This window comes from Mus pahari, chromosome 14, assembly GCF_900095145.1.
Source record: "Mus pahari chromosome 14, PAHARI_EIJ_v1.1, whole genome shotgun sequence".
Classification (NCBI taxonomy): Eukaryota; Metazoa; Chordata; class Mammalia; order Rodentia; family Muridae; genus Mus; species Mus pahari.
In genome coordinates, this window is record NC_034603.1 from 3,368,076 (window position 1) to 3,393,987 (window position 25,912).

The following is a 25,912-nucleotide window of genomic DNA, read 5'->3' on the forward strand; positions in this document are numbered from 1 at the left end:
GCCAGGAGGCAGGCCAGAAGCATTTCTCAGTGATCTGAGAGTCATTGAGAGTGTGGGCTCCCTACATGGAAGACGACACACCTGCAAATAATGGAAGACTCTAGACTACTTACAAAGTACCTACCCCCAAAGCTAAAGGCACAACTTCACATCTCAAAGCAAACGCCCCTTCCCGCCTCCCCAGAGAGAGGCCTCTTAAGGAAGGCCTGCCGCACTGGGAAGTGAATCAGGAAGTTCCAGCAGTCGCTGCTCTTTATTTTTAATCTCCTGTCTTAAGCAAATTTCTACATCACAAAGGAACAAAAAATTATTACGTGTCTAGACAAAAAGCAGGATTAAAAAAAAAAACCAAACTATTCATCAGAAGCAGGAAGAGTTGATTTGGACCAACATCCACATTTTAGACAGTCTTCCTTCAAATACACAGCTTACGCATGATCAATTATTTCCATTTTTTAAAAATTTGGCTTATGTTCATTAAAAAGAGCACATAGTTATTTTCCAATCTAATACGAATTGCTCATGACCTTCCCCTGAGCAAGTCATTTCTGGCTTCTGAGTCCCCTTATTGGAGAAATGAGTCGCTTTAATTAGATGGTCCCAATGGTGCCTTATAGTTCTGACATTATGTTATTCTAAGCTGAATTAACAGTGACAATATTTGGTTAAACTGCGTCCTTCCAGAGTCTGAGAATGTTTGCGCTTTTCTAACCCTTACTTCAAACATCCCAAGCAAGCATTCCAAAGGCAGTTACATCCCAGCTGGTATGGCAGACCTCCTGCTCTTCTCCCATGCCACCCCAGTGCGCATTGTTTGTATCTGCCCCTCACAACATGCAGCTCTGGTTGTCATTCAAAGCCAGATCGTCATATCAGACACAACCTGTACCCTTGCTTCTAAACCACTGCAAAAGAACAGGCAATTAATTTGATGAAAGCAGAAAGATCAGAAACAGCATCTTGTCATGGAAATAGCAAGATGAGAGTTGTCATTTAAGAAAGAAAATTCAAATGACTTGTGTCCTGGAAAGTCAGATCTTAGAAGCTAATGAGCAAGTGATGTGAAATACCCGTCCGCAGGCTGTGGTCTCTCTCCCTGATGACGGATGGGTCCAGCGCCTGTCACTGTACATAAAGCACACGGTACATGATGGATTGCCCACTAGCACGTCTTCCCTGGAGAGGCTGCTAAGTTAGCAACACATAAGGTTTGCTAAGTGGTGGTGACCGAAGGCCTCGCCTCATCAGCCCTGGGCTATGGCTGTGCATCCTGCTCCTGTCAAAACACTGAGGTCACCGGTTCTAAGCAGCCCGTTCTCTCTGGTCCTCCAAGCCCCCTTGGCATCCTCCTCTTGCCAGGAATCTCTTAGATAAGTCATCAAGGAGCATAGATAGCATCGAAACTGATACCCCAATAATAACCTAGGCATGGCTCTTCAGAGCTTCCAGAGACTCGATATATCATGGAGAGTGACATTAAGTTTTGGGGGGCTTTTGGTGGTAGCCTGGTTGTTGTCGTGTATGTGTGTGTGTCTGTGTGTGTCTGTGGTCTGTGTGTGTGTCTGTGTGTGTGTCTGTGTGTGTCTTTGTGTGTCTTTGTGTGTGTCTGTGTGTCTGTGGGTATGTCTGTGGGTGTGTCTGTGTGTGTGTGTGTCTGTGGGTATGTCTGTGGGTGTGTGTGTGTGTCTGTGTGTGTGTCTGTGTGTGTGTCTCTGTGTGTGTGTCTGTGTGTGTGTGTGTGTCTATGTGTGTNTCTGTGTCTGTGTGTCTGTGTGTCTGTGTGTGTGTGTCTGTGTGTGTGTGTGTTTGTTCTGTTCTGTTGGGTTTTGTGGCTTTTTGTTTGTTTGCTTGTATTGTTTTTGCAGGGACAGGGGCTGTTGTCCTGCAGTACTGGGGATTGGACACAGGGCTTCACAGTCCCCGCAAGCACAGGAGCTATGTCCTCAGCACTGGTCTCTGGTTTTTCCTAACTAACCTCCCACGGGAGGCGTGAGAATTGGCTCTACCCCAGCTTAAGCAGCTGTTCAGTTCCCATTCACTTTAATCCCGGGTCAATTTACCCAAAGGGTTGCATGAGTGCTACTGGTGGTTCCCAAGAATCAATAACACAGAATTACTTAGTGAGAAACTTAGTGTTCTCTTTTCAATTGCATTTCAATCCTTCTGATTACCTCCGAGGTAATCTGTGCTCCTTGCCACAGTGTCTTTCAACCCTTCCCAGTGCTTGCTTATCGCATTCCTTTGCAAAGAGGGAACAGATCTCAGGTTCCTAGCCATGGGCAAGCAACAGTATCTAGCCAGATTTTCACAATTTTAAGGTTTCAGCTGAAGCTTTTAACTTGTAAAACTAATCCTCTTAAATATTCATGATGAGTGATACCGGCCCCCCTTTCTAAAATTATTGTGCTTGGTTTGTACACTTGTGTAAATTTAAAAAGTAGGCTGATTTTGAACAGAAAAGGTTAAGTAAAAAAAAAATTGTGAGGTGGGCGTGGGAGAAGAATACCAAGGTGTGGCAGGGCACGCTTGTTTTCCCAGCACTTGGTAGGCAGAGGCAGGGGGATTGCTGCAAGTTCAAGACCAGTGTGTGGGGGGGGAGTGTGTGTGTGTGTGTGTGTGTGTGTGTGTGTGTGTGTGTGAGAGAGAGAGAGAGAGAGAGAGAGAGAGAGAGAGAGAGAGAGAGAGAGAGAGGAGGCAAATCTCTTACTGAAGTTTAGAAAACAGTTCGCCCCCCCCCTCTTTTCTGGGAGACACATGCCTCCTCCCCCTTCACCCCGCTCCCTGCCCCTCCAGCCACATCATGTTCACACTCATCTAAAAATAGTCAGCTGAGCCTCTTTGGAGGACTTTGGTTCCATGGCTCATGCATTTATTTTTTTATGGATATAGCACCCAGGGGCAGAGCAGGGAATCTACTGGATTTAAGCTGTAAAATGCTTCTAAGAGTTTGAGAAAATAGTGGGGCTTTTTCCCAGAGGTGGAGGGGTGGTCCATCTCCATCCAAGCATATTCCGTAGGAAACGGGAATAGCGTGCAGGCTGGTGGGTCAGTGAGGAAATGGCTATGGAGTGTCTGGGAAGTGCGATGGAGAAGAGGGGAAAAGAAAAAGAATTGCTTAGGAGCTGTTTGTCCAATGCCTCAGGCTTAGTCTCTTCCAGTCCCTTCAGTGGCACTCATGGATTTAATCCTGCATCATACTTTTCCTTACTTCTTTCTTATATAGGTATATGTATGTTTCACACACACACACACACACACACACACACACATACACACACACACACACAGAGAGAGAGAGAGAGAGAGACAGACAGACAGACAGAGACATACACTTGATTTTCAAGTAATGCTTAACACTCATCTGTTCTCTGTTCCTGAACTGACACAACTAACTTGTAGAAAGAAAAAAAAAGATTATTTATCTCATGGTTCTAAAGGTTTTATTCTAAACTTGGGCAGCCCCGTTGCTTCCAGCCTCAAGTATGCCAGCACGTCCCAGTAGAAATCCAAGGTGAAGCGACCGACTTACGTCACAAACAAGGACGCAAAGAGGGATTAGAACTCCAGGTCATAATTCTCTTCAAGGATAACCTCCCAGTGACCTAAAGATCTCCCTGGAGGTTTCACATACTTCAGGTCCACAGTAGCCCCTAACACCATCACCTTGGTTGACCCTTTTTCCAGCAGGGTTTTTTGTCCTATCCTGAGCATCCCTCCATGCACTCTGCCAAATTATACCTGAAAATAGAATCTGCCCATGTTAAACAATCTTGTCCTGGCTCTGCTTTCCTTTAGCTGACTTCTCAAGGCCCCTTGAACATAAGGCTAAAGCCTTTCACCTACAGTGTCCTCAGTTCCTCTTCAGCCACAGACCTGTGTGCTCCAACCTGGGCCCCTCTGCATGGGTCACCACACATTTCCAGAGTAAACTCTTGCACCATGATTCTTTGTCAGTATTTTTTTTTTTTTTATCTTACCAAGAAATTCAGCTCTTCCCAAGAAGACACAAAAAAGGCCCCAAAAGCATGTTCATCCCTCTGTTATACCATGAACCCTAATGTATCACAGGCCAGTGTCAAATACACAATTGGCACTTAATTTATGCTTACAAAAGAAAAGTGTGACTTTATTGAGGAGGGGTGGGAAGTAAAAGTAGCGGAGGGCTTGAGAGAGCTGTGTGTATCACTCCAGAATAAAGTCATTGATGCCACTTGTGTGCAACCCCACTTTGGATGGGGGCTTGGGAGCTTGTAATAATCAAATGTTCCTATTAGGAATGAAGGACTTCTGCATAGCAGGTCCTTTGAGCTGAATCAAATAAAGACTAGATGTAGCCCATGGATTGTCAGTTTCAAATACTTGGAACACTATATACTTTCAATGAGATGGAACCTAATCAAACCTTCCTCGGATGACTCAGGCAGCTGCTGCACTTCCACAGGACATTAAGATCTTGTTCTTCATGGCCCTCTGGCATTACCATTCAGGACTTTTGTGCCAGCTCTGGAGGGGAGGGCAGACTTGATTGGAGAGAGCCACAAAACTCCCCTAGGCCAAAGTACCCTTGTGCTGACATCCTGGTAATCTTAATGATGGCTGAAGCCTTAGAGCTGCGGGCTCACGGGGATGAGGGGCAGATGCCTCAGTATCCACATAGGAATTCCTGGACCCTGGCGGGGCACAACCTTATCTGGGAGAAGGAACATTTTAATTGTGACCAAGTTCAAATCTTGAGATTTGGCCTGAATGTCACACAGAGGTCTTCCTGAGGAGAAAGAGGGTTATGTGCAGCCCCCTCAAACTGTAGATTGTGTGTAGGTAGGAGCAGGTAGGCAATATGTCTTCCCACAGAGCTTCCATTTGGAATGTCAAGTCCACACCTCCACCTAGAGTGATGGAGGGCTCTGCTCCTCCATAGTAAGAGGAGTGTAAGTCATGAATGTTTCTTCAAGCCATGAAATTCCTTGGCATTTGGTCAGTGGCAATAGGAGCCATGGCTTTCCCATTAGACCTGTAATAATATAGAAAGTCTGCATGTCTCATTGAAGGTCGGTCTCTAGGACTTTATTTGATCACTTTTATAATTTCAATAGCTGAGGACCAATCTACTGAGAAGAAAGTTAAGGGGAAGAAATAAAGAAGAGCTAGCAGTAAGTCAGCTGCCAGCTCCTGAATATCTAATACTTACAAGGCAAAATGTCTGCCCCCCCTCCCTGAATCCTCTTAATATATAGGCTACATTAAAGTGCCCCCATTCTACAGATGGGGAAACTGGGACTGTGGCAGAACCTGGCATTTGTACAATACTCAATTTAAGCAATCGAGGCTGCAGAGAAGAAAGATGCTTATGTAACATTATCTTGATACCAGACATTGAAACAGGAGTCGCACAGTCGCGCGCAGCACTGTTCTCTGAATTCCAGCAAGCCAGGTCTAGAGCATGCTGTTTTCAGAGGCCAGACCCCTTTGATAGCTTGGTCAAAACTTATGTCATGGCCGAGTTCAACTCAGGCAACAGCACTGTGAGACTCTGCACTGAAGATGCACTAAAGGTGGGGTTCTCAGAACGTGGTCACGGCCCATCTGCTTCGGAAGTTCATCTCTCTTGGTGGCTCATTCCTCACTGCCTCTGAGGGAATTGTAACAGTGTCTTTGGAAAGGTTTAAGGATCTCTAAATGAGGTGAAATTAGGGGACCTTAAAAAGAATAAATGACTGATTTCCTAGATTTAAGGCTAGCTTATCCACGAATGGAATTGTTTCCCTCAAAAAATAGCCCAGAAAAGCTAGCACTTCTTTGTACTACATCTTCGGAAGACTAAGTTCCCCTTCTGCTTAGCTTTGCTTTGAGGATTAGTTGTTCAATAGACATCCTCATATTCGGCAAGGCGCCTGAGAATGGAGGGAAGAGAAGGAGAGAGTACTGTTCTTGGAATGAGAGTGTCTTCCTATGCCTCTGGGGAATTGCCTTGCATTACACATTACTAAGGGGAATCACCTGAAGTCTTGATTCTGAGATGAGGAACCATTGGCAAACCAGGCTGACATTTTTCCTGTAATTAAAGGTAAGAGCAAAGAAAGCCCAAGCCTGCTTCTCAGCAAAGAGCACAAAGGCTGATGCAATCTTAGAGAATTCACAGCAGGTACCAGACCAGGTGGGTGTGCCAAACACTGACCTTCATAACTATGGTTCCTCTTCAGGGGAGGGGTGTGACCACCCTATGCACTGAGCTGAGGATCGTGTGATGCTACATGCCACACGGGAAGCTTCTGTAAGCCCCCTCCGCCCTCTAAACGCCGCAGACCACTAGATGCTTTCATTCTGTTACTTTTGATTACTGAAGTCCTCACAGGCAAAGTCCATCTGAAGCACGTGTAGAACTGGGCAGATATTCAAACGGAGGTCCCTGCAGGAGCTTCCCTTTGTATCTAGTCTGCTCTTCCCAGGGGCCTTCTCCTCTTGGTTTTGATAGTGACAATACTTAACAAAGAGACACCCTGGGGGCACAGGTCACAGCCTCACAGCTGTGAACCCTGCAGGGGAAAAAAAAGAAGAAAAAGAAGAAGAAGGTTCCATTTTACAGAGCAAAAAGAGCCTCCGAGAGCAGTTGGTGGTGTTGGGGACCCTTTCTTGAGTTTGTTTCAACAATTTAAGCCTTTTTTTTTTTTCAATGATTTAAGCCACTGGGCCCCCATCTTGCCTGCTGCTTAAGAGATTGCGTCATCAGAGAAAAAGGCATTTCTCTAGAACCTGCAGTATGCCTCAGCCCTTCGGGCTTAGCAACCAACTTCTCCCATTAAATTATTTAGTATTTTTTTTTTCCTTTTGTCGGTTGCTCAGGCTTTCCCAGCATGGAGGCAGGTAAACAGAGCTACAGCCTTCCAAACCCCTTCTCTGGACAGCTACGAAATCAGCAAGGATGGAGATTTCTAATGCTCACAACAGATCTGTCCTTCCTGGACATCACAGTTGCAACTCTAGCCCTCATTAGATTATTCCAGTACAGTCTGAGCCACACTCTCTCGATTCTAGTGTGACCACGAACGCCATCTAGCTTCGCTGGCTACTAGCCACATGCGTAGCTTGAACACTCTCTTTGAGAGACAGTTGTAAGGTTTGGGGTGCAGGAGGTAGTTTCTCAAGGGCCGACAGGTTGATATACAAGTCATGTATTTGTCCTCACTTCCTGACTCTCTGTAGCTCTACCCCTTTCTTCTCTCTCCGAGTGTAAGGGGAAAGGAGCAAGATTTATTACAACAGCAATTTATCTGCAATAAAAAGTGAAGCCTGCTTTAATGCATTAATGGCTAAAGAGGGTAAAACATGCCATAAATATAAAGTCAAGCCCATTGAGTATCACACAAGACTAACAAGAAGGTGCTGCAGCACACAGGCCACAAGTGACAGCACTGTGACACCCCCAGCCCCTTTCCTTCTTTGTCAGTTCATAGAAAAGTCATTACCACCCATTAAACCAGTCACCATGGCAGGCATTTTGCTAAACCAACACTGTGTGCACGGCTCATTTCAGACTCTGGGTGGCAGGAGTATTGCTCCCATTGTGCAGATGAGAAAACTAAGCCTTGGAGAGGTTGACTTGATCCTGGTAAGCTAGGGCTCAGGCGTCAGTCCCTACTTGCAGGAGGCTTTCCTGTCTCCCAGCCCCTTCTGACCTTTCTTTGTCAGTTAATATGTTTCTGAGAAACAGTCAACCCTTTCAGAGAGCTTAGAAAGCTTCATGTCGTGGAGGGTTGTTCTCTAGTTTGCAATGTTTTTCTGTGTGCCCTGAGAACCATCTGTGACCCTCTGTGGACCATCAGCAGACAGATGTCCCAAAGGGGTTGTGTTTGACAGGTAGAAATGGCTCTAAGTTGTGACATCTGAACGTATAACCTATAAATAATAAACAAAGCAGTCACAGTGAGAAAGTTTGGAGAACATTTATCCCTTGAAGCAGTGGTGGCGTTTGGGGACATACACACTAAGATTATTTTTCCGAACTATGATTGTTCCCCAAAGTGATGTCATTTGCCTTCCCTAGGGCCAACTACCTTCCCTAGGTTCAACAATTCCCATGGCAGATTCTCTGGAAAGGAAAGCCGCAGGAGACTAATCATGTGGTACACCCTGATTTGGTGGAGAGGGACTACAGTGTGCTCCCAAGGGAGGTAGGAAAGGAGCGGAGATGAATCTGAAGGTGTTCTGTCTTCAGGGAGACATTGTGGAGTCCAGTTTGATCTTGGTTTCGGGGAAGACAGGGACCCGTCTCTACAAAGCAGTTAGAAGTGCTAAGGAGGAAGTGCCAAGGGCCACTGGAGAAGACATAAGTAGCCAAGACCCAAGACCTAAGGGTAGCTAGGTATAAACTTACCTAAGTTGTCTCCTAGTGGTTAACATCCTTTTTGCATACATTGCTCATGGTCAAGGCTTCTCTGAAGTCTAGAGAGGGTATGGCCAGACAGAAAGTCAGCTAAGGTGTTGGGACCAGTCTCAGCTGGAGTCTGGATCAACAGAGGATTGGTGGGGGTGTGTGCACCATACAGAAGGCAGGTCTTTGTTTCCTCCCTACCCCACATCTACACACTGTCTTCCATCTAGCTCTTCCCTGGGTACATGGAACCATGTTCCTTCACTGCAGAGTATGTACTGGTACAAGACCTTTAGGGTTAGATTCATGGTCCAAATCCTTGGAAGAACATTTATCCCCACTGCTTTAGTTTCTTCAATTGATAAGTGAAGATAGTATTGTTTATCTATTAGAACTATGATAGGGAATGTTACCTTAAATGATAGTCATTGTTATTGTACATTTAAATTATTACCTATTCTAATCTAACAGGGTTCAGTTACTCATTGCTTCTCCTCAGAATATAACCCTTATGTGGAGATATTCCTTTGTTAGAGATCAAGTGCAAGGGCCAGGAAGGCAGGTGTTATGGGCTAGATATGTGTGCCTTCCCAAATCCACATGTTAAATCTTGTCATCTCATTTCATGGCAATTTGAAAGTGGGAGATGATTGGATTAGAAGAATACAACCTTCAGGAATGAAATGGGTGTCCTTGAAGACAACTCTAGAGCTTGCTGGCCCCTTCCAAAATTTAGAATTATAGGGAGAAGGCAGCCACCTATGAACCAGAAAGCAGGCTCTCATTAGACACCAAATCTGATGATGTTTTGTTCTTGGGTTTCCCAGCCGTTCAGAACAATGAGAAATGCTTATCTGTTATTTAAGTCAACTACTATTCAGTAGATTTTTAATATATGAAAATCTGAATGACACAGACTTAGATGCAAAGTCTAGGTTTAGGTCTGATCATAGCGCTCAGGATGGTTTTTCCCTTTGTTAACTTGCTTATCAGTTAAGTGGGCTTAACAACCTTCCCATCTTCCCAGGACACGCTGAGAACAAAATGAGAATGGATTACCAGAAGTTTTACAAAGCTAAAGATGTTCTATAAAGTCAGGAGCCTCTGCCCAGCTCTTACTACTTTCTTTATTTGGTTCTATAAATCTCTGTGTCTTATTTTTGAATATTTAATCTGAGAATGAAACTCACTCTCTGAACACTGTATTTCATGTTGGCTTACCCAATTTCTGCTTGCCTAGCCAAGATCACAAGAGCCTGGAGATGTTGTTTGGCTATGAACTTATAGTTTTTCAAATATTTATTTTAATTATGTATGTGTTTCTGTGTAGGGAGTATGTGCACATGAGTGCTGATGCCCCTGGCTGCCAGAAGAAGGTGCTGGACCCTCCGGAGTTAGAGTTATATAGGTGGTTATGAGTTGCCTTACCTGGGAACTGAACTTAGGTCTTTTATAGAAGCCATGTGTGTGATTAACTATGAAGCCATCTCTTTTCCTTACTGTAACTTCAACCATGGTGAGCCATGGCACAGGGTTCCCTCTGCTTTCTAGAATGTTTTTCTGCTTTACATCCACCATGGTGATGGAAGCTAGAGTAGCTCTCTGTCCCACAACATTTTATTTTATTATTTCACTGGGGCAGCGTGCTGGGATGCATCGTTGGATGTCAAGGGCACTAAGGATCCCCAGGAACCGGGCATTCCTGACCTTATCCACCCCCCAGAGGATGGCCTTCACACATTCTGACAGATTCGGGTTATCATAGTGCTTCTTGTTCTGGATGCAACATTGTAACAACTTCTTGCCTAATAGTTATTCCTCACTGGATTCTTCCCAAACTAGATTGTCAGTGCTTAGCTCTCTTTTTAGGAGTCTACATGGAATATAGGGAGCAGAGATGGTGGGTGATGGTATGGCAATAAGGGACAGACAGACAAGAGGAAGGACAGAAGGAGGGTGTAGTCAAGTGTATTAGTGTTCTACTCAGACCCAGGACCCAAACCTCAAAGAAGGGGCACGTGCCCAGAATTTACAACAGATATGCTGCACATTTACTCCTCTTTTCAGGAAGTTGATGGACACAGTCAAGGGGCTGTCATCCCTTCTTGTCTACTCAGCCTTGAGATGAAAGGCATGTGAGGGAGGCAGGACATGGCCCCTCCCCATCTATAAACCAGCTGCCACCAAAGCAAAATGTCCTCCCCTCTCCTCTCTAAACTAAACAGTAGTTTGTCAAAGGGTGAATAAGAAGAAAAGTGACAATTTTCCTTTATGTTAATAAATTGCTTTGGCCTAAAAAACATTAATCAATTTCTTTCCAAAGCACACACACTTCTCAATACTCTGCTATTTGCTTGGCCTTGAAAAGAAAGTCACTTTCAATCCCCTTAAACTGTCAAGACCAGTGGGGGCAGACACATGGGGGGAGGGGCAGCTCCCTAAATCCTAGTGATTATAATAGAACCCTGCTGTGTTTCCATAGAAACATAATGATGTATTCTTCCCTGAATGTACACGAGGGAAGGAGTGAAGAGCAAGGCTGTGGGCAAGGTGTACAATGTCTGAAGCACTGGAGGTGCAGATGAGGAGCTGAGAGGCATTTGTCCCTAAGAGAGGACGGTAAAGCTCTCAGTGAAGAAGAGCAAAGTGGGCAGAGACCAAGTCCCACACAGTGTAATCACACCTTTTATGGCCTCATATCAGCATGGCCACCCAGCTAGGTTATTATTATGACTCCTACATAGAGCTGAATCCTGGGGGACAAAGAGAGTTACCCAAGGTCAACCAGGAGCACTCAACTCAAAAGCCTTTGGCTCTAACCTCTGGGATGGGCAGCAACTCAAGCCCAGCAGAGGAGGCAGAGTCTGCATTCTGCTTTCTGGCTCTTTGCTTCCTGGGCCTGCCAGTTCTGGGCACACAATAGACTCACTCAGAAACACAATTTCTAATAGGTTTGGAGGTGTTTGTGAATCTTGGGAAATGCAGGCAGTTCGTTACTGCTGGTTTGCTTTGGATTAGGCGGTCAGAAACGCCACACAGAAGGAGAAAGAAGCAGCCAGTGATGCATGTGTGATTACATACCATGGACAGAGACCTGGGGAAAAGGCCATGTGAGAGGTGAGAAGCATACTTGGATCACTGGCCTTAAATTCTGGGAAGCGAGCTCCACAGAGATGATGTCTCAGTCTGTCTAGCCATGTTACTTGGATTTAGCACTAGAGTGGGTGGGTGGGTGGGTGGGTGGGTGGCTGACTGGCTGGCTGGCTGGCTGGATGGATGGATGGATGGATGGGTACATAGGTGGATGAGTGGAAGGATGGGTGAGTAGGTGAGTGGGTAGGTGAGTAGGTGGGCGAATGAGTGGGTGGGAGGGTGGATGTATGGGTGGGAGAATGGGAGGGTAGGTGGATGGGATTTTCTACACCAGGCAGCAGGCACTCTCAGCATGAGCAGGGATTACTCATTTGCTTTGGCTCTATCTTGTACTCTATCATCAAGATAGTTTTCTGCCACAGTAGGTAAGGCAAGGCTATTAAGGATTTAAAAGAACTGTGAATATGATATGGCTGTTCCCTATCAACCAAGCATGCATGCCTCCAGTAACAGAGGCTGGGAATCAGAGTTTGCAACTTACTACTTTAAATTCCCTCCTTGGTACGATGCAAAGGTTACCTGAGGTGACCAGTCCCAGCCTCTGGATCCAACTCCGCAGTTTCCCCTGGGAAGAAGGAGGTCCAAGGGATGCTAACAGATGGCTGCTCCATCCCTCGAGACAAACTAGGGTGCAATACTGGACAACAGTGGAAGAATGGGACTCAAGGCGTGGGTTTGGATACCTGTGCCAAATGAGCTAGCAAACCACTGGCTTTGGCTACAAGGTCTCAAATTGCTGATGATGTGGGATATCATTTATTAAGGACAGAAAGCCACTGGTCAAGAAATGGCAGTGCTAGCTGGATAGACTTTTAATCTAGCTGCCACTCCTTTCTCAGCATCTAGAGCAGGATCTGGCACATGGTCAATACTTAATCAATCTTGGTTGAATGTCTGGGCGACATGTGGCGCCGAATCTGTGTTGTGTATTGAACATGCACCTGATTTCTACACTTGCCTGCAGTCCTGGGAGTAGGGAACATACTTGCTCAGCAGGGTACCACTCTAATGTTTGAGAGTAGGGGAGTGACTTGCAGTTGATGCACTCTAGAGCTTTGCTTTGAAAAACACAATCTGTGTTTCATCCATTATGTAGGTCACCCTGCCAGGATTATGTCCCTGTAGAGAGAACCAGAGAGGAGCAGAAAGGGAAAGGATGTCCAAAAAGGAGAAAGGAATCTGGCTGAAGGTTACTGATACTTCCTCCTGCTGGCTATATGACAGGCTGCTCTGCCCTTCCGTCTCTTCCATTTCAGAATGCCCAGGACAATGCTGCATTTGGAGCTTCCTTTCTCACATGTGACAACTGTGATTTACTTCTACAGCAGCGCTAACTCTGATCTTAAGCTCTGGGAAGTGACATGGGTATCACAGGCAAGGGCAGGTGGTCTTTTAATGATGGCTGATTTTCAGCACTCACTGGGCATAAAGGACTCTGCCAGTCATGCCTCATCCAGAGCAACGTGGGGGCTTTTGTCCTCCTTACACTGTGTTTCATCCCCATCCCTTGCCTCCGGCTAAACAAGGGGCATGCTCTGCTCTTATGGTCGTATTTCTGCCATTTTCTACACTCTCATGCTAGCTGTGGACTTTCTGAGAAAACACGTAACAAGCACTTAGTACTCAAATGCACCTAAAAGTGGAAGGGAAGTGAGCAGTCAAGGACACAGGCTGGGCAGAGCTGCCTGGCAGGATCTGGTCTTCCTAGCCGAGTTCTCTGGGCTCAGAGGAAGCTAAGCAGAGTGAGGGGAAGGCCAAGAGTCCCTGACAGGTTTGCCTCTTTTCCAGGAACAAAGAGGCAGAGGGAACATCAGTCTCCTGCCTTAAGTCCAGGTTCTTTGCTGACTCTGCATTCCCGGGGCTTCTGGGCATCTGCCCTCATGTTTACCTCAGAAACCTTTTATCAATCAACATGGTATGAATGGAATACACTGTATACTAAGGACTCCAAAAACACACATGGAATAGGAAAAAGGAGAAGCTATCTAGCGACAGAAGAGGATTTCAGTCTCTCTGTATGGAAGAATGCTGGAAGGTAGCCTGATACATCAGTAAAGGTCTCTAAGACATATTCCTAAGAGCATAACACTTGAAAGAATGTAATGTATCAATGGTAGTAATGTTAATGCAGGAATAGGGATTAACATGTACAGAAGATTGCAGTATGTGAGGCTCTGCTCGGGCCATGTCATTTACATCTACTTCACATATATTGATTTCATTAGCCTCAGGGAACATTATTACTTCCACTTCACAGATGAGGAAACTAAGCTCAGTTTGATGTGTGCCTTTCTATCATTTATATGTTAATGAATTAGTTTCCATGAATACTGTTTAACAAAAACAGTTCAATGATGATCACTAACTAGAGATGAGAGGAAATCTAGACCAAATGTTTACTGGATGCCTGACATGGTCATTGCTTGATTTACTTGACAAAATGAGGTATCATGAAAGGTAATTTAATTCAAGGGGGAAGAATGGAAGCGTCTGGGAAATGGCTCAACTCTCCTAAAGCCACTTGGCCATTGGTCCCTAATGGCTTAGTAGTTGATCCCAAGGACCTGCTCTGTATGCTCTGGGTAACGGGTACGTGTTATTTCCAAGTCAGTGTGTATTATTTTGAAGTTACCCTCTTCCTTCCTCTCTGTCTTCCAGTGTAGAGTATGATTTCCGGCAGCAGGAAGGCAGGTTCCATGAGGTTCTCCAGAGTCTGGAGGAGGCAGAACCAGCTGAGGAAGCACCTTCGCCCCCCAAATCCCCAGCAGAAGCCCCGGTCCCCGAGAAACAGGACTTACGGCGGAAGAGCAAGAAGGTGAAGAAGAAATGCTTCTGGTGGATATGAGAAGATTGGGGTTTCCTGCATTCCTTCCTGAGTTGGGGGATCCCCTCAAGACCTCCCCAATCCTCTGCAAGAGCGCAGGCTGAGATCCCCTTGCCCTGTGAGACAGGAGTGCCTCAGAGCTGGTACACCCCTGGACACCTGCTCACCAACCTTACCTGAGAGTGTGCCGCAGCTTGCAGAGGATTTTGTGGACACTTGCGTGGCCACTTGTTACCGAGCTGCCTGTCCCTCACAGCCAGGCTTCGTCCTCATCTGCTAAGCTCAGATTCCCACCATATGCTAATGCTCACTGCACTCCCACCACTTCCCTGGCAGCAAGCATTTCCTTCCTACCCTGAGATCCTTGACCCTGAAGGTACAGAAATAAGCCTGTGTTGTGCACTGCAGGAAGAGCAGGGTTGTGAGCAAGTATCCTAGAAAACATCATACAATAAGCTGGCAGGGTTCTAGGATTTACCGTACAAAAAGCACAACAGAAATGAGCAGAGCCTAACAATGCCAGATCCCCCTGATTGTATTAAGTTGTCCTCTTTTTCAACTAGCTGTTAGATTTCAAATCCAGCAGCTGTGCGGCTGTCTTCTTGTAAAGTATGGGGTGTGGAAGGGTAAGGTTGCCCATGGGTATTAGACAGCTGTTGTGTGATCTATGTTACTGGAACTCAGGTGACTTTCATAGCTGTAGTCTTTCTGGGGCCACTTAATTATCATATGTCTCTGTATGCCCAGTGGGGGTAATTGAGAGGGGCTTTAATGTTAGGGTCATTTACCTGTTAGCGTTCATTTACCTGTAACATTAAGGGTCTTAAGACTCAGCAACTTGTATGTAGGTATACCTTATCGAGTGATGTTAACAAGGCTTACCTACAATATAGCATTTTTTTCTCATCCACGCATCCTTGTGACAACCATGTAGATAGGCCCAAACATGCTACTCGCAGTTACCCTTCCTGGTGACCAGGTTTCGGTCACGGACTGAGAGTGAGGATGGAAGTGCCTTCTTCCACAAAGGTTGAGCTCCTTAAGATCTAGCTCGTTGTGTTGACAAGACCTCCACTCGTGGATGTCCGGTCAAGCTTGCGTGCCAAGCAAACTCTCAAAGCAGTGTGATTAAGTAATTGCTACCTACTGGGGCTGAATAGGAGGCAGGGCTTGGATACCTCTGCATTCAGTTCCGGGTTCTGCCAGCCTGCGATTGGACTGACACTGCCAGAAATGTGAGCCACACTTAGGCGAAGAAAGCATTTTATAACCGCCCCCTTGCCAAAGACCCGGTGTCTGAGTGAGTCTCTGCTGTGTACGTGGGGTGTGCGTACCCCTCTGCCAACTGAGGCTAATTGAGCAAACCACCCCAACAATTTCACCTCCCTTGTCACAGTGCTTCGGTGCAAAAGCTATTTCAGGGAGAGTGAGGAAAATTTGGCAAGGAATCTGGGCTTGCACTATTTAAGTCTTGGGATGTCATTTGAGATGTTCTCTCTCTGTTTCTAGTGTAATGTTTAAACCCACAAAGTGAGACCAGAATATAGAATGTCAAGTTAGAATTAAGATAAATATACTTGTCATGCTTAAGAAACCACATTTCAATTAGATATGTTACCACTGGCCAAAAGCCACAGATCTTTCTTTCTGTATCCACACTCTCAACTCTCAGTTGGCCCCAGCAATGGAAAAAAACAGTACAGAGGATAATCCAATAAAGCGAACTCATTTGGGATCTCTTATATAATTTTATCTTGCAGTGGGGCTTCCATCTTAATTTGTTTTGCTTACACTAATTTCAAATGAATTTATATTCCAGAATATCAGGATGGAACGAAAATATTCTTGCACTTAGATCTCGGAGACTTGGGAACTAGAATAGCCTTTTTCACTAACCTGGAGAAAGTGGCATAATTGTGTTCTTTCTTGACTGGGCAGAAGAATGACTATGCCTCCTGATTTCTAAGCTCTGTATATCTCCTACCAGTGGGGGAGCTCAGCTGTGAGAGCTAACTGCAGCCTTTGAACCGGGTAACCTGGAGAAAGGAGGAGAGACCTGGGGTAGCTCTTATCTTCACACGTACATGGCGAGTTAGGGTCCTTACATAAACTGAACTGAATGAGATTAAATTAGGACTGAAAATTGTTACCCTTCCCTGAAAGAAAATCAACCCAGGTCATATGATTTTATACCAAAGCACAACACCACATCGCACTGCTTAGGCCACACTAATCTATACCTGGAGAGAAGGTTCCTTCTGGTAATTGAATCCTGAATATGAGTATTGGGAGAAAGGATTGATAAACACCAGCCTTCTGAACAGAAAGCGTCGTCACTACATTAATAAAACCATACTCATATATACCAAAACTCTACAGTCTGTTACTCGTGCTGAGTAGCAATGCTTCTTTGTAAAATAGTATGTAATATGATATTCTACAGAAATGTTACACTTGAGGTTATATGGTTTTATGGAAAGAGATTCATCTAGCAAAAATTACTTTTATGAAATGGAAGGAGAAAGGACTGATGGGTCTGTTTAAATTGCAGGGGTTTAATGTAGCTGCTCCCTCTATAGTTAAAACACTCAGTACCCCTGGAACTTAATGCCAGCGCATCTGTAGAGCGCCTTCCTGAAGACAATGTATCACTGTAGGGTTTTGTAAATTTCTAAACTGTTTTAAATGGGATATTATCTTTTGCAATAAACTTAAGTATTTTTCCTAGGTCTGAAGACTCAGTTATTAGCTTGGGTTGAGTTATGAAATTTTTAACTCATGAAAAAAGCCTTAGCAGCCCCAAAGGCAAAGATAGTGATAAGACTTAACTCATCCGTTCATAAACAAGAATAGATCCAGAAATGTCTGTGACATCAATCACGGGAGCCTTGTGTCCTGGCCACAGGGGAGGTAACCTGCACCCAGGAACCATTCCCAGCTGCTTTCAAGAGGACACACAACTCATCCATGGTTCAACTTTATGCACCGGCACCTGACTAGCTTGGTTCGTATTTCTTTTTAATTACTTTCTGATGAACAGTTTTCCTTACAAGACATCTTTGCATCATCAATATTGGGAAAATTAGTATTTCGTTCCAAAATTCGAACATGAAATAATAGTTTGCTTAGATCCAAATGAGCTCCTGCTTTTGAAGGTTGCGGGATCTAAGCCCAGTTCATTTGTGGAAAATATATTTGCAAGTGTGTTCTAATGGCATGTTAATACCAAAATCACTTTCTCTTCGACTAGTCAGAGGGAGAGAGTTGTAACGAACTTCCCCGGCGTGAGTCAGAGTTTGAGTTGCTATGTCACTGAGGTCTCGCTTCTGTCTGGAGGATGAGCCTCCCCCTCTTAGAGGTAATGAAAGCAAAGTAACCCCTCAATGACCCCACTGGCTGAGCTTCTTAGCAAGGGTCTTATGAACCAGAAACCCCTGATACTAAGAGGACATCTGGCAGTTAACTGACGGGAGCTCTAAACACAGTGGAGACTACACAACAGGCACCCAGTAAATACACATTCGTTCCTCTGCTCATTGAAGTAAACACGGAGGAGTAAGAGCAAGTGCCTCTCTGAGACCACACTTGGTGTCACATGCAGGTTTAAGATCATCTCAAGGTCAGAAGCCAACTCACTCTGGCACATAAATCCCTTCACTAGCAGGACAATGTATGCTAAATAATGGGTGCTCTGTGGTTCAGAGGTACACGTTGGCCAATAATGCCTAGTGCAGCATTGTGGGGGAAAGAAAACTGTCATAGTATGGCATTAAATTCCCAACATACTCAACATGAGGTATAACTGGATGATTTCCCCGAGGCTACTGGAACTTTGGAAATGGGTCCTAGAAGCACCAACGCTTCTAGTGTGTGAGGAGCTGACCAACTCCAGCCACCACTCAGGTTGGAGTTGAAGTCCATTCTTACTGTGGTCAGCTGAGCATCATCTTCACGTGAAAAGGATCTAACTTTAAGGTCAGTCCAGGCAACTTATTGAATGCTAAAAATGTCTCTGCTTTTCAGTTTCAAGCCACAGAGATGTTTTATGATTGCTACTCCCTTTGAACAGGAGAGGGCTGGGACACGCCTCCAGACTCAGCACCGACTCTTGGCTACAGCCCATGTTTGGCCAACATAGTGATCACAATCACCCGTCTGAGTACTTTCCACCTCAATTTTCTCCCATCTCCCTGAAACTGACTGACAGCCCAAATACCTAGTGGCCACGTCATATCTCCTAGTCTCAAAGTTTCACAACTACAACATCTCTTTCTGCTTTCTGTGGAGCCCTTAGCCCACAGAAAGAAGATGCACCTTCAGACACCATACACCTTGGTTCTCCTCCATGTCAGAGAACATCCCCATGGCAGGCACCTTATTGCCTACCACAATAGGGTCTGGGAGGGAACCCTTCTCTCTGCCTGGAACATAATCACTACATCCCTCCATGCCCAGTTTCTAGAAACACATAGTGCCATCCAGCTACCACCATGACCACAAACCATACCAGATGTCCTTCTTAATCATTTACTTACATCAGGGACCTTGACCTCAAAGTCTATGACATAGCTGTCCTTGAACATATATCTTTGTCACTCTTTAGTGGATGTACTTGTCTGTGTAGTCGTCCTGGAGTGGTAATCCTGCTTATTGCCAGTGGCCTGTATATGCCCTGTACTCACTACATTGGGGCTTAGGTGTTGAAGGAGTAAGTTAATTAGTAATTTGGATCCAGTGAAGGAGTCACTAACTCTGAACACACCCTGCCCCTGGCTTTTCCCCTTCTTACTGGCAGGGCACTCATAAGGGATGGCACACTGCTGGCACCCAGCCTCTGTATCTGCACCCCTGGAATTGGAGGCTTTAGCAAGGAACAGTGCCCAAGCTTTCAACTCTTTCACGGTTGACCAGGCTTTCAGGACTTAGGAACACCAGGACACAGCTGTCCTCACCCTGCACCTTTATTGACAGCCCCACTTAACCTTGCTTCAGAATAAATTGCCATCATAATTAAATCCCAATGCATTCTGCACATTTGACCAAGATACTGCCCAACAGTGTGAGCGAGAAAATGAGTTTTGAAATTAAAGCAGATTGTTAACTATTTTTGCTGTAATGTTTCTATTAAAATGCCATCATTTATTACATGTGACCTAGTCCATTTCGGACTCAATGCAGTTTAAAACAGACAGGGGCTGTCTACTCAAGAAACATTTTAGGCAAAGCATTTTGCCTTGGCTTCAACCATGATTAAAGTGGAAAGACAATAACATCACACCAAAGGATTATTTGCTCCCAAACAAATAAAGGCTTTATTATCATGAAAGGCTTTCAAATTCTCAGAATCCATAAGTATATTAAATTTCATTCAGATGAAACCCATTACTTTCTCCCTGACAGAACCTGAATATACATTTTTTTAGACCATTAGCTAGCCCAGTGACCTCTACCTGTCACAGCAGCCTGCGTGCCCAGGTAGCACACTCAATATTATGACATCTGGTTACACTACAAAGCAGCCCTCCATCTCCTATACCCAACCAGCTGAGGCATTTCAACTGCTGGACTCCAGAGCGATGCCCACAGCCTTGCCACTGTGCCCATGGAAAAACTGATCTCCACCTCATCCCAGGCAGAGATCATATACAGATGACAGAAGGAGCTTGGGGCTACAAGTCATTGTCCTCTGTTTGCAATATTTTTTCAAATATAAAATATTATCTCTTTAACAGTTGAGACTTGAGAATTAAAGAGTAAAATCAAAATGCAATTCAAAGCATCAATGTTTATAAATTCAGAGTGCTGGCCCTGACCTCCTCCACTAACAGGTACCCCAGGGCCTGGCAATGCATAGATGAACCTCAGCCCAGAGGCCACTTACAGAACACTTACAGAGCATCTTCTCTGTGCCTGGATGTCAAACTACTCTCCTTTGATCTGAAGATGATGGTGTAAATCCTCCTAGGACTCTATCCATCATCCTACCCTTCCCCCACCCCTACTGTGTAGTAAACTCCTTGAGGGAGCCTTTTGAGGTACACAGTTGGCTATATCATCCCTGATTTATGTCTCTAACTGTACCCATCGCCACTACCCCAGAGCACAGCTGCTCACTTCCATAGCAAACAAGGCTCATAACTGGTCTCCAAGCTGACATTTACACCCTAACCTCGACCTCTGGCTAGCCCCTTTCCTATCTCATCTTCTCTTGAAAAGTCAGAGGGTATTAAGCACCTGTGGGCAAACCTTCGCTCACTAATGCTCGGAACACCATCAGTCACCCATCTATCATAGGGAATAATCTGTACTTTGAAGGAGGATAAAAGGTGGAGTTCTCAATATATTGTTAATAAGTGATGATTTCAGCAGAAGCCTGGAATCTCAGCATCTCTGAGACCCAGGCAGGAAGACAACAAGTTCAAGACTGGTCTGGGCTACAAAGTGAGACCCAATGGCAAATAAAAATCAAAACCAACTAACCAGATGACGCCGCCGCCGCCACCGCCGACTACACAGTAATAATGAGCTCTCTGTTTCCTTGACCTGACAGTGGTAGTGACCAGCACTTGTCTGCTCCCTCCCATTAATTCCTCAAGCATTTCCCACAAGGTGTTTATGACAAGTGCCACTTTTCAACAGAATACATGGAGGCAGGAGAGAGGAGCTGTTTGTCAAAGCAGAAGATAGGGAGAGTGGGAAGGGGGTGGGGGGGATAGGGAGCCAAGTCCCTTGAAACTCCTATGACAACAGCAAGCACCAATTTAAGCATAGCCTCCTCTTTGCGACTTTCTCTTTCTCTCCTGTCCCTGGTCCCTGTTGGCCACTCCATCCTGAGTGTCCACGGCACTCTACAGGATGTCGTTTTTTTCACGTTACATTGGGATTTCTTTCGTCAGTCTCTCATGTTCATCTCCACTAGGAAGCAGTGTCCTTGAAGACAGGAGTCGTCACTCCATCCCTGGGAGCCTCCATGGGCGTCCTATGTTATGTGAAACACCACATATGCACTGTATGCTCTGCTGAGTGAATTAGGAGACAATGTGGCCATGGGAACACAGAGAAGAAAAACTAGGGACCAAGTCAGATCCTGCCTGCTGCCGCCCTACCCCCAATCTTTCAAATAAAGCCCTGGGCTCTCCTGGCTTCAAATGGTGTTCAGAAGGTAAGAATGTACACAGGGAGAGGCTTCAGGAAGCTGGTTTTCTCTGTAACTCCTATTTTTAAGAGAAATGGTGCTTGAGGATTTTTTTTTGAACATAAAAGGAAAGTAAAGTTATTTCAGAGGAAAAGAAATGAAACTCAAGAAATTTGCAATTGCTGAGTGCACCAAACTCAGAAAATGCTGAATGGGATTAGCCTCCCATGGGGGAGGCCATGGGGTCTGCTGAGAACTGGCCTTCTCCTTCCCAGACCTCAGCCCCTTGATGACTTCCCTGCTGTTCTGTTCCCACCACCCTTCCTATGCACTGAGTCACAGAACATGATTGTTTATTTGAGAAAGCCCTGGTGGATGCCACTTAAAGACTAATGGGCGCCCCTGAATGACTCTGACAAGTCTAGAAAGGTGGGCTCTGATTTTGAAGGACCACTTGACAGAATTAATTCCTTCAAGTAACTCAAGAAGAGCTGTGTCCTAGTGGGGACAACAGGGACCTGAGGCTCATGCCTCTTTCATTACAGCGGTTCCAATGGTCTGATCTTTCTCCATGGGGAGTCGTCCTTAGGGGGGCAAGCCATTAGCAAGTAGTTCTTATGGGCTCCTTAGTAGCTCTGGAGAGGATTGCTATAAAGGCCGGGGAGTTTGGTGCCACCTGTCTTTCTGTTTTCTGGCTTGGGATATGGCCACTTGCTGTGGCATTCGGCCTCACAAGACCCCTTAGGTCTTCACTTAATGAGTGAGAGAATAGAGGGGCTGGGCTCTAGAATCTCCACCATATAGACAGTTTAAACCTTTGTACTTCATAACTAGCCTGCTTTAGGTACTTTGTTATAGTAATGCAAAACCGACAGACGCATCCTGCACCCTACATGTCCACTGAAAATCCCAACAAAGGGCCATGAAACCTTCTGAGCCTGTCACCATGTCAAGTCAGGAAAAAGAACTTGAGCATGAAAGATAACCAAAAAAAAAAAAAAAAAAGGACCAGCAAGATGGTTCAGTGCTTAATGGGGCTTGTGACCAAGTCTAACCATCTGGATCTCAGAAACACACAGTAGGACAGTAGGAGAGATAGACACCTACAAGTTGTTCTGCGACTGCATGACCATATGCATGTACACATACATACACAAGACATAAGTAATGTAATTTAAGAGAAGGAGGAGGAAGAGGAGGAAGAGGAAGAGGAGGAGGAAGAGGGGGAGGAGAACAAGAACAACAACAATAACAACAGCAGCAACCACCACCACCCAGTTCTTGCTTCTCCAGGGCCTGCTATTTGTTAAGGCTGATGCTTTGCAAACTAAAGAGCCAAAGCCATTAAATGGGCTCCGCATCCCTTGAGAAAGGAAGGTATGGTGTAGTTACCCACTTGTCAGAGCCCTTCAGAATCCGCAGCTTGCTTCACTGCCCTTAGAAAGCAATGCTGACTGAGATGGTGGTCAGCCAAGGCCAAGGGCAGACATTCTGGTCTAAAGGCTGTCCCCAGTGCTGGGAAACAGCACAAGAGATTCTGCAGAGTCTTATCTTTAAGAACATACTTAAAGCCACTTGCCCCAAATCAGATTTGCATAGCTCCACTAACACAAGCCAAAAGGCACTGGGCTATTTGGAGATAATTTTGTTAAAACTTCAATGACATAATAGTGCATTTCCCAGCATTTGCTGAATGATTTCCCAAATTCTCTCTCTCTGTGTGTCTTCCTTTCCTGGTGCTGACAGCTATGTCCTTATACATCCAGTGATGGTCCCACTGGGGTACCAGTTTGCCCAGGCCCGAAGCTGACCCGCTCTGCAGCACCCCAAGGTGAAGGTCCCCAAGTCAAGTGGGGAAAAATCTTTGGTGGTCGTAATATCAGCCTCAGTTTACCAAACAGGGCACTGTCCCCACACAGGCTGCTTCATGGACAGACCAAGGAGGAGGCATGCCAGTGAATCTCTTCCGCGTTCCCATCTCTGAGGCTGATGTGGGATCAGAAAGATGATTCTGAGGATGAACCAGGCTCTTTTCCAATCTGCCCAAAAGAACCCTTTCACGAGGCTGGGGCAGAACTGCAGAATTTTATAGCTAGAAGATCCTTAAAGGGAAGTCTGGCAGGAAACAGGGCTTTTCTCGCCTGTTTTTAAACTCAGACCTTTTAGCCATCTCATCGTCCTCTTGTCCTTTGGATTGGTTTGCTTCTTTCCATTAAGTCACCCCCCGAGGTTGGACTGAGCATCTGCTTCACTCGAAGCCCTTGACAGTGGGACAGGAGCCCCAGACATAAAAGGACGCAGCTCCTTCCCCTGGGAGCCACAGCCTGATATGGAACACAGGTGGGAAAAAAAGAGAAAATCCCACTCCAGTGTGGAACTAATGTAATTGCAACATGTACAGGTCACCAAAGACGATGCCTAAGGGATGGAAGACCACAAGACAGAACAGGCAACGAGTCATACACACACCTAGAGTTCCCTGGCTGCACCCTCTGAGAGCTCTCTGGCCTTTCCAATCACCCACCCAAAGGTTTCATAATATTTAAGACCCAGCCAGATTCAGTTCTATGATGTCAACTTTTGATAACTGACTTCTGTCCTATATGCAGTGACTCCAAATTCTAAGAGTTGAAAGACTCTGTGTGTGTGTGTGTGTACATGTGTGCATGCATGTATATTCAATTATTCCCTAATATGCATTTATGAGCTTCCATATAAGAGTACTGTGCTCCAAGCATAGGACCTGTGCCCCTCCCCTACCAGCCTAGACAGCAACCAAGCTCCCCAGAGTTAATGATGCCACCTTTGTGTTACCAACCTGAAGTCAGGTCCCTTGCATAATTTTTAATATTTTCTTATAATAAATTTCTTAATCCCTGTAATGAACAAATATATACAAGCATAAACATTCCCATGCCTACACATGAACACACACACATATACAGACACATACACACAGTGGGAACATTGTGCGGAGACCCTGTGGGAGAGACAGATAGACATGGGATTCCCAGAGGATCCACTTAACTAGGCTTCCATCTCTCAGCATTGTGGAGGCCCAGACACTTCCTCATCCAAAAAGGACAAGCAGGGAGGCCATGTGTGCTCTTAGGAGATACAGCAATGGCAGCAAAGAGAGAGATGGTGGCCCCGCCCCAGCTTAGAAACATTTTCAGTTGGAAGGTCTTCAAGGACTGGATAGGCAGCTGGAGGGTGAAGGAGGAGCCTCCCCAGCACTTAAGAATCTCATCCCAGATGGCTCCTCTGCCACCAAGCTGGCCTTCCCCCTCCCCACCCCCAACAAACAAAATAAACATTTAAATAAACAAGAGGTTCTCCCTCCCACCCCTAGTTTAGCTCTGAGATTTAATTACCAGAATTGAGGAGACTGTCTCTAATGATGTCTTAGCCATCCAAATCTACCCCCAAATTCTAAGCCCATTTGGAGGTTTCTGAAAAGCCATCACATGGGTTTTCTCACTCGTTCCCAGCTGAGGCAGAATAGCAGCTGTGAGTTCAAGACGTTCATTAGGGACCTTTATGGTGGCTGGTGCCTAACATGTTCCTTTGTGTTCAGCATACTGCTTAAGAGCTGGGATTCTAAAATGGTCATCAAAGTTTCAGACTTTTGCTCCTCCACTACTAGCAAGCTGTGTGATTACAAGCAAGTCACTCAACCTTTGTGAGCCTCAACTGTTGACTACACAACTGATGGAAGTCAAGTGGAGTTCAAGAGGTCTGCCTGCCACATGAACGTGTGCTCAATAAGTGACAAACCGTGTGTGGAAGTCACATGCATACTCTCCATGACAATGAGCTGGAGGTAGGAGGGTGTGCCACCAAGGGTCTTGCAGCTCTGAGCACACAACCTGCAGCCCCCACTGAGCACTGCAAGAATGACTAGAATGTGAAGTCAGTTTACAGGACTTTCCGGGAATCCTGTTAGGTGCGGTAGTAGGGTAGGGTGACTTCCAGATTTTCCCCTTGGTGCCTTTTTAACAAACTGCTCCGAATGCCAGCTGCAGTTACCTTTATTTAATCACTCCACAGACTCTTCTGTGAAAAGAGGGGTAATTAGGCCCAAAATATATCACCCAGAGGCTTATTTTAACTACCCGAAATAAAAGCTAGATCCCAGCTTCAACAGAATTTCCAGATCGCTTTCCTTCCCAGAACTCCGGGCAGTGGGCATATTCTCTGGTTGATTCGTGCTGTGGGGTGGCAATCCCCAGCATGGGTGAGAAGGGGAGGGACCAGCCTTCTCTGGGATAATCAGGCCTGCAAGTTTGCCTTGATTACACACCTAAGGCTGGACAGTGTCTCCAGAGGAAGGAGACTCCGGTGCCACCTCTGTGACTTTAGAGATGGTATTTGCACCTCTGACTTACAGTGTAAGGTGGAGCCTGGGACAGAATGGTACTCCCACTGCCTT

The 25,912-nt window shown here is 45.5% G+C and overlaps 2 protein-coding genes across 2 annotated transcripts in view; one reads left to right on the forward strand and one right to left on the reverse strand.

Moving 5' to 3' along the window:
• The window catches only part of Insyn2b (inhibitory synaptic factor family member 2B), a 107,364-nt gene extending 90,292 nt beyond the window's left edge, over positions 1-17,072 (forward strand). The window contains exon 4 of the mRNA XM_021211817.2: positions 14,180-17,072. Coding sequence (XP_021067476.1) covers positions 14,180-14,366 — 187 coding nt within the window. The 3' untranslated portion in view covers positions 14,367-17,072. The remainder of the gene's footprint in view (positions 1-14,179) is intronic.
• Positions 1-25,912, reverse strand: part of Dock2 (dedicator of cytokinesis 2) — a 412,012-nt gene that overhangs the window by 184,705 nt on the left and 201,395 nt on the right. The gene's annotated exons all lie outside the window — the stretch shown is intronic.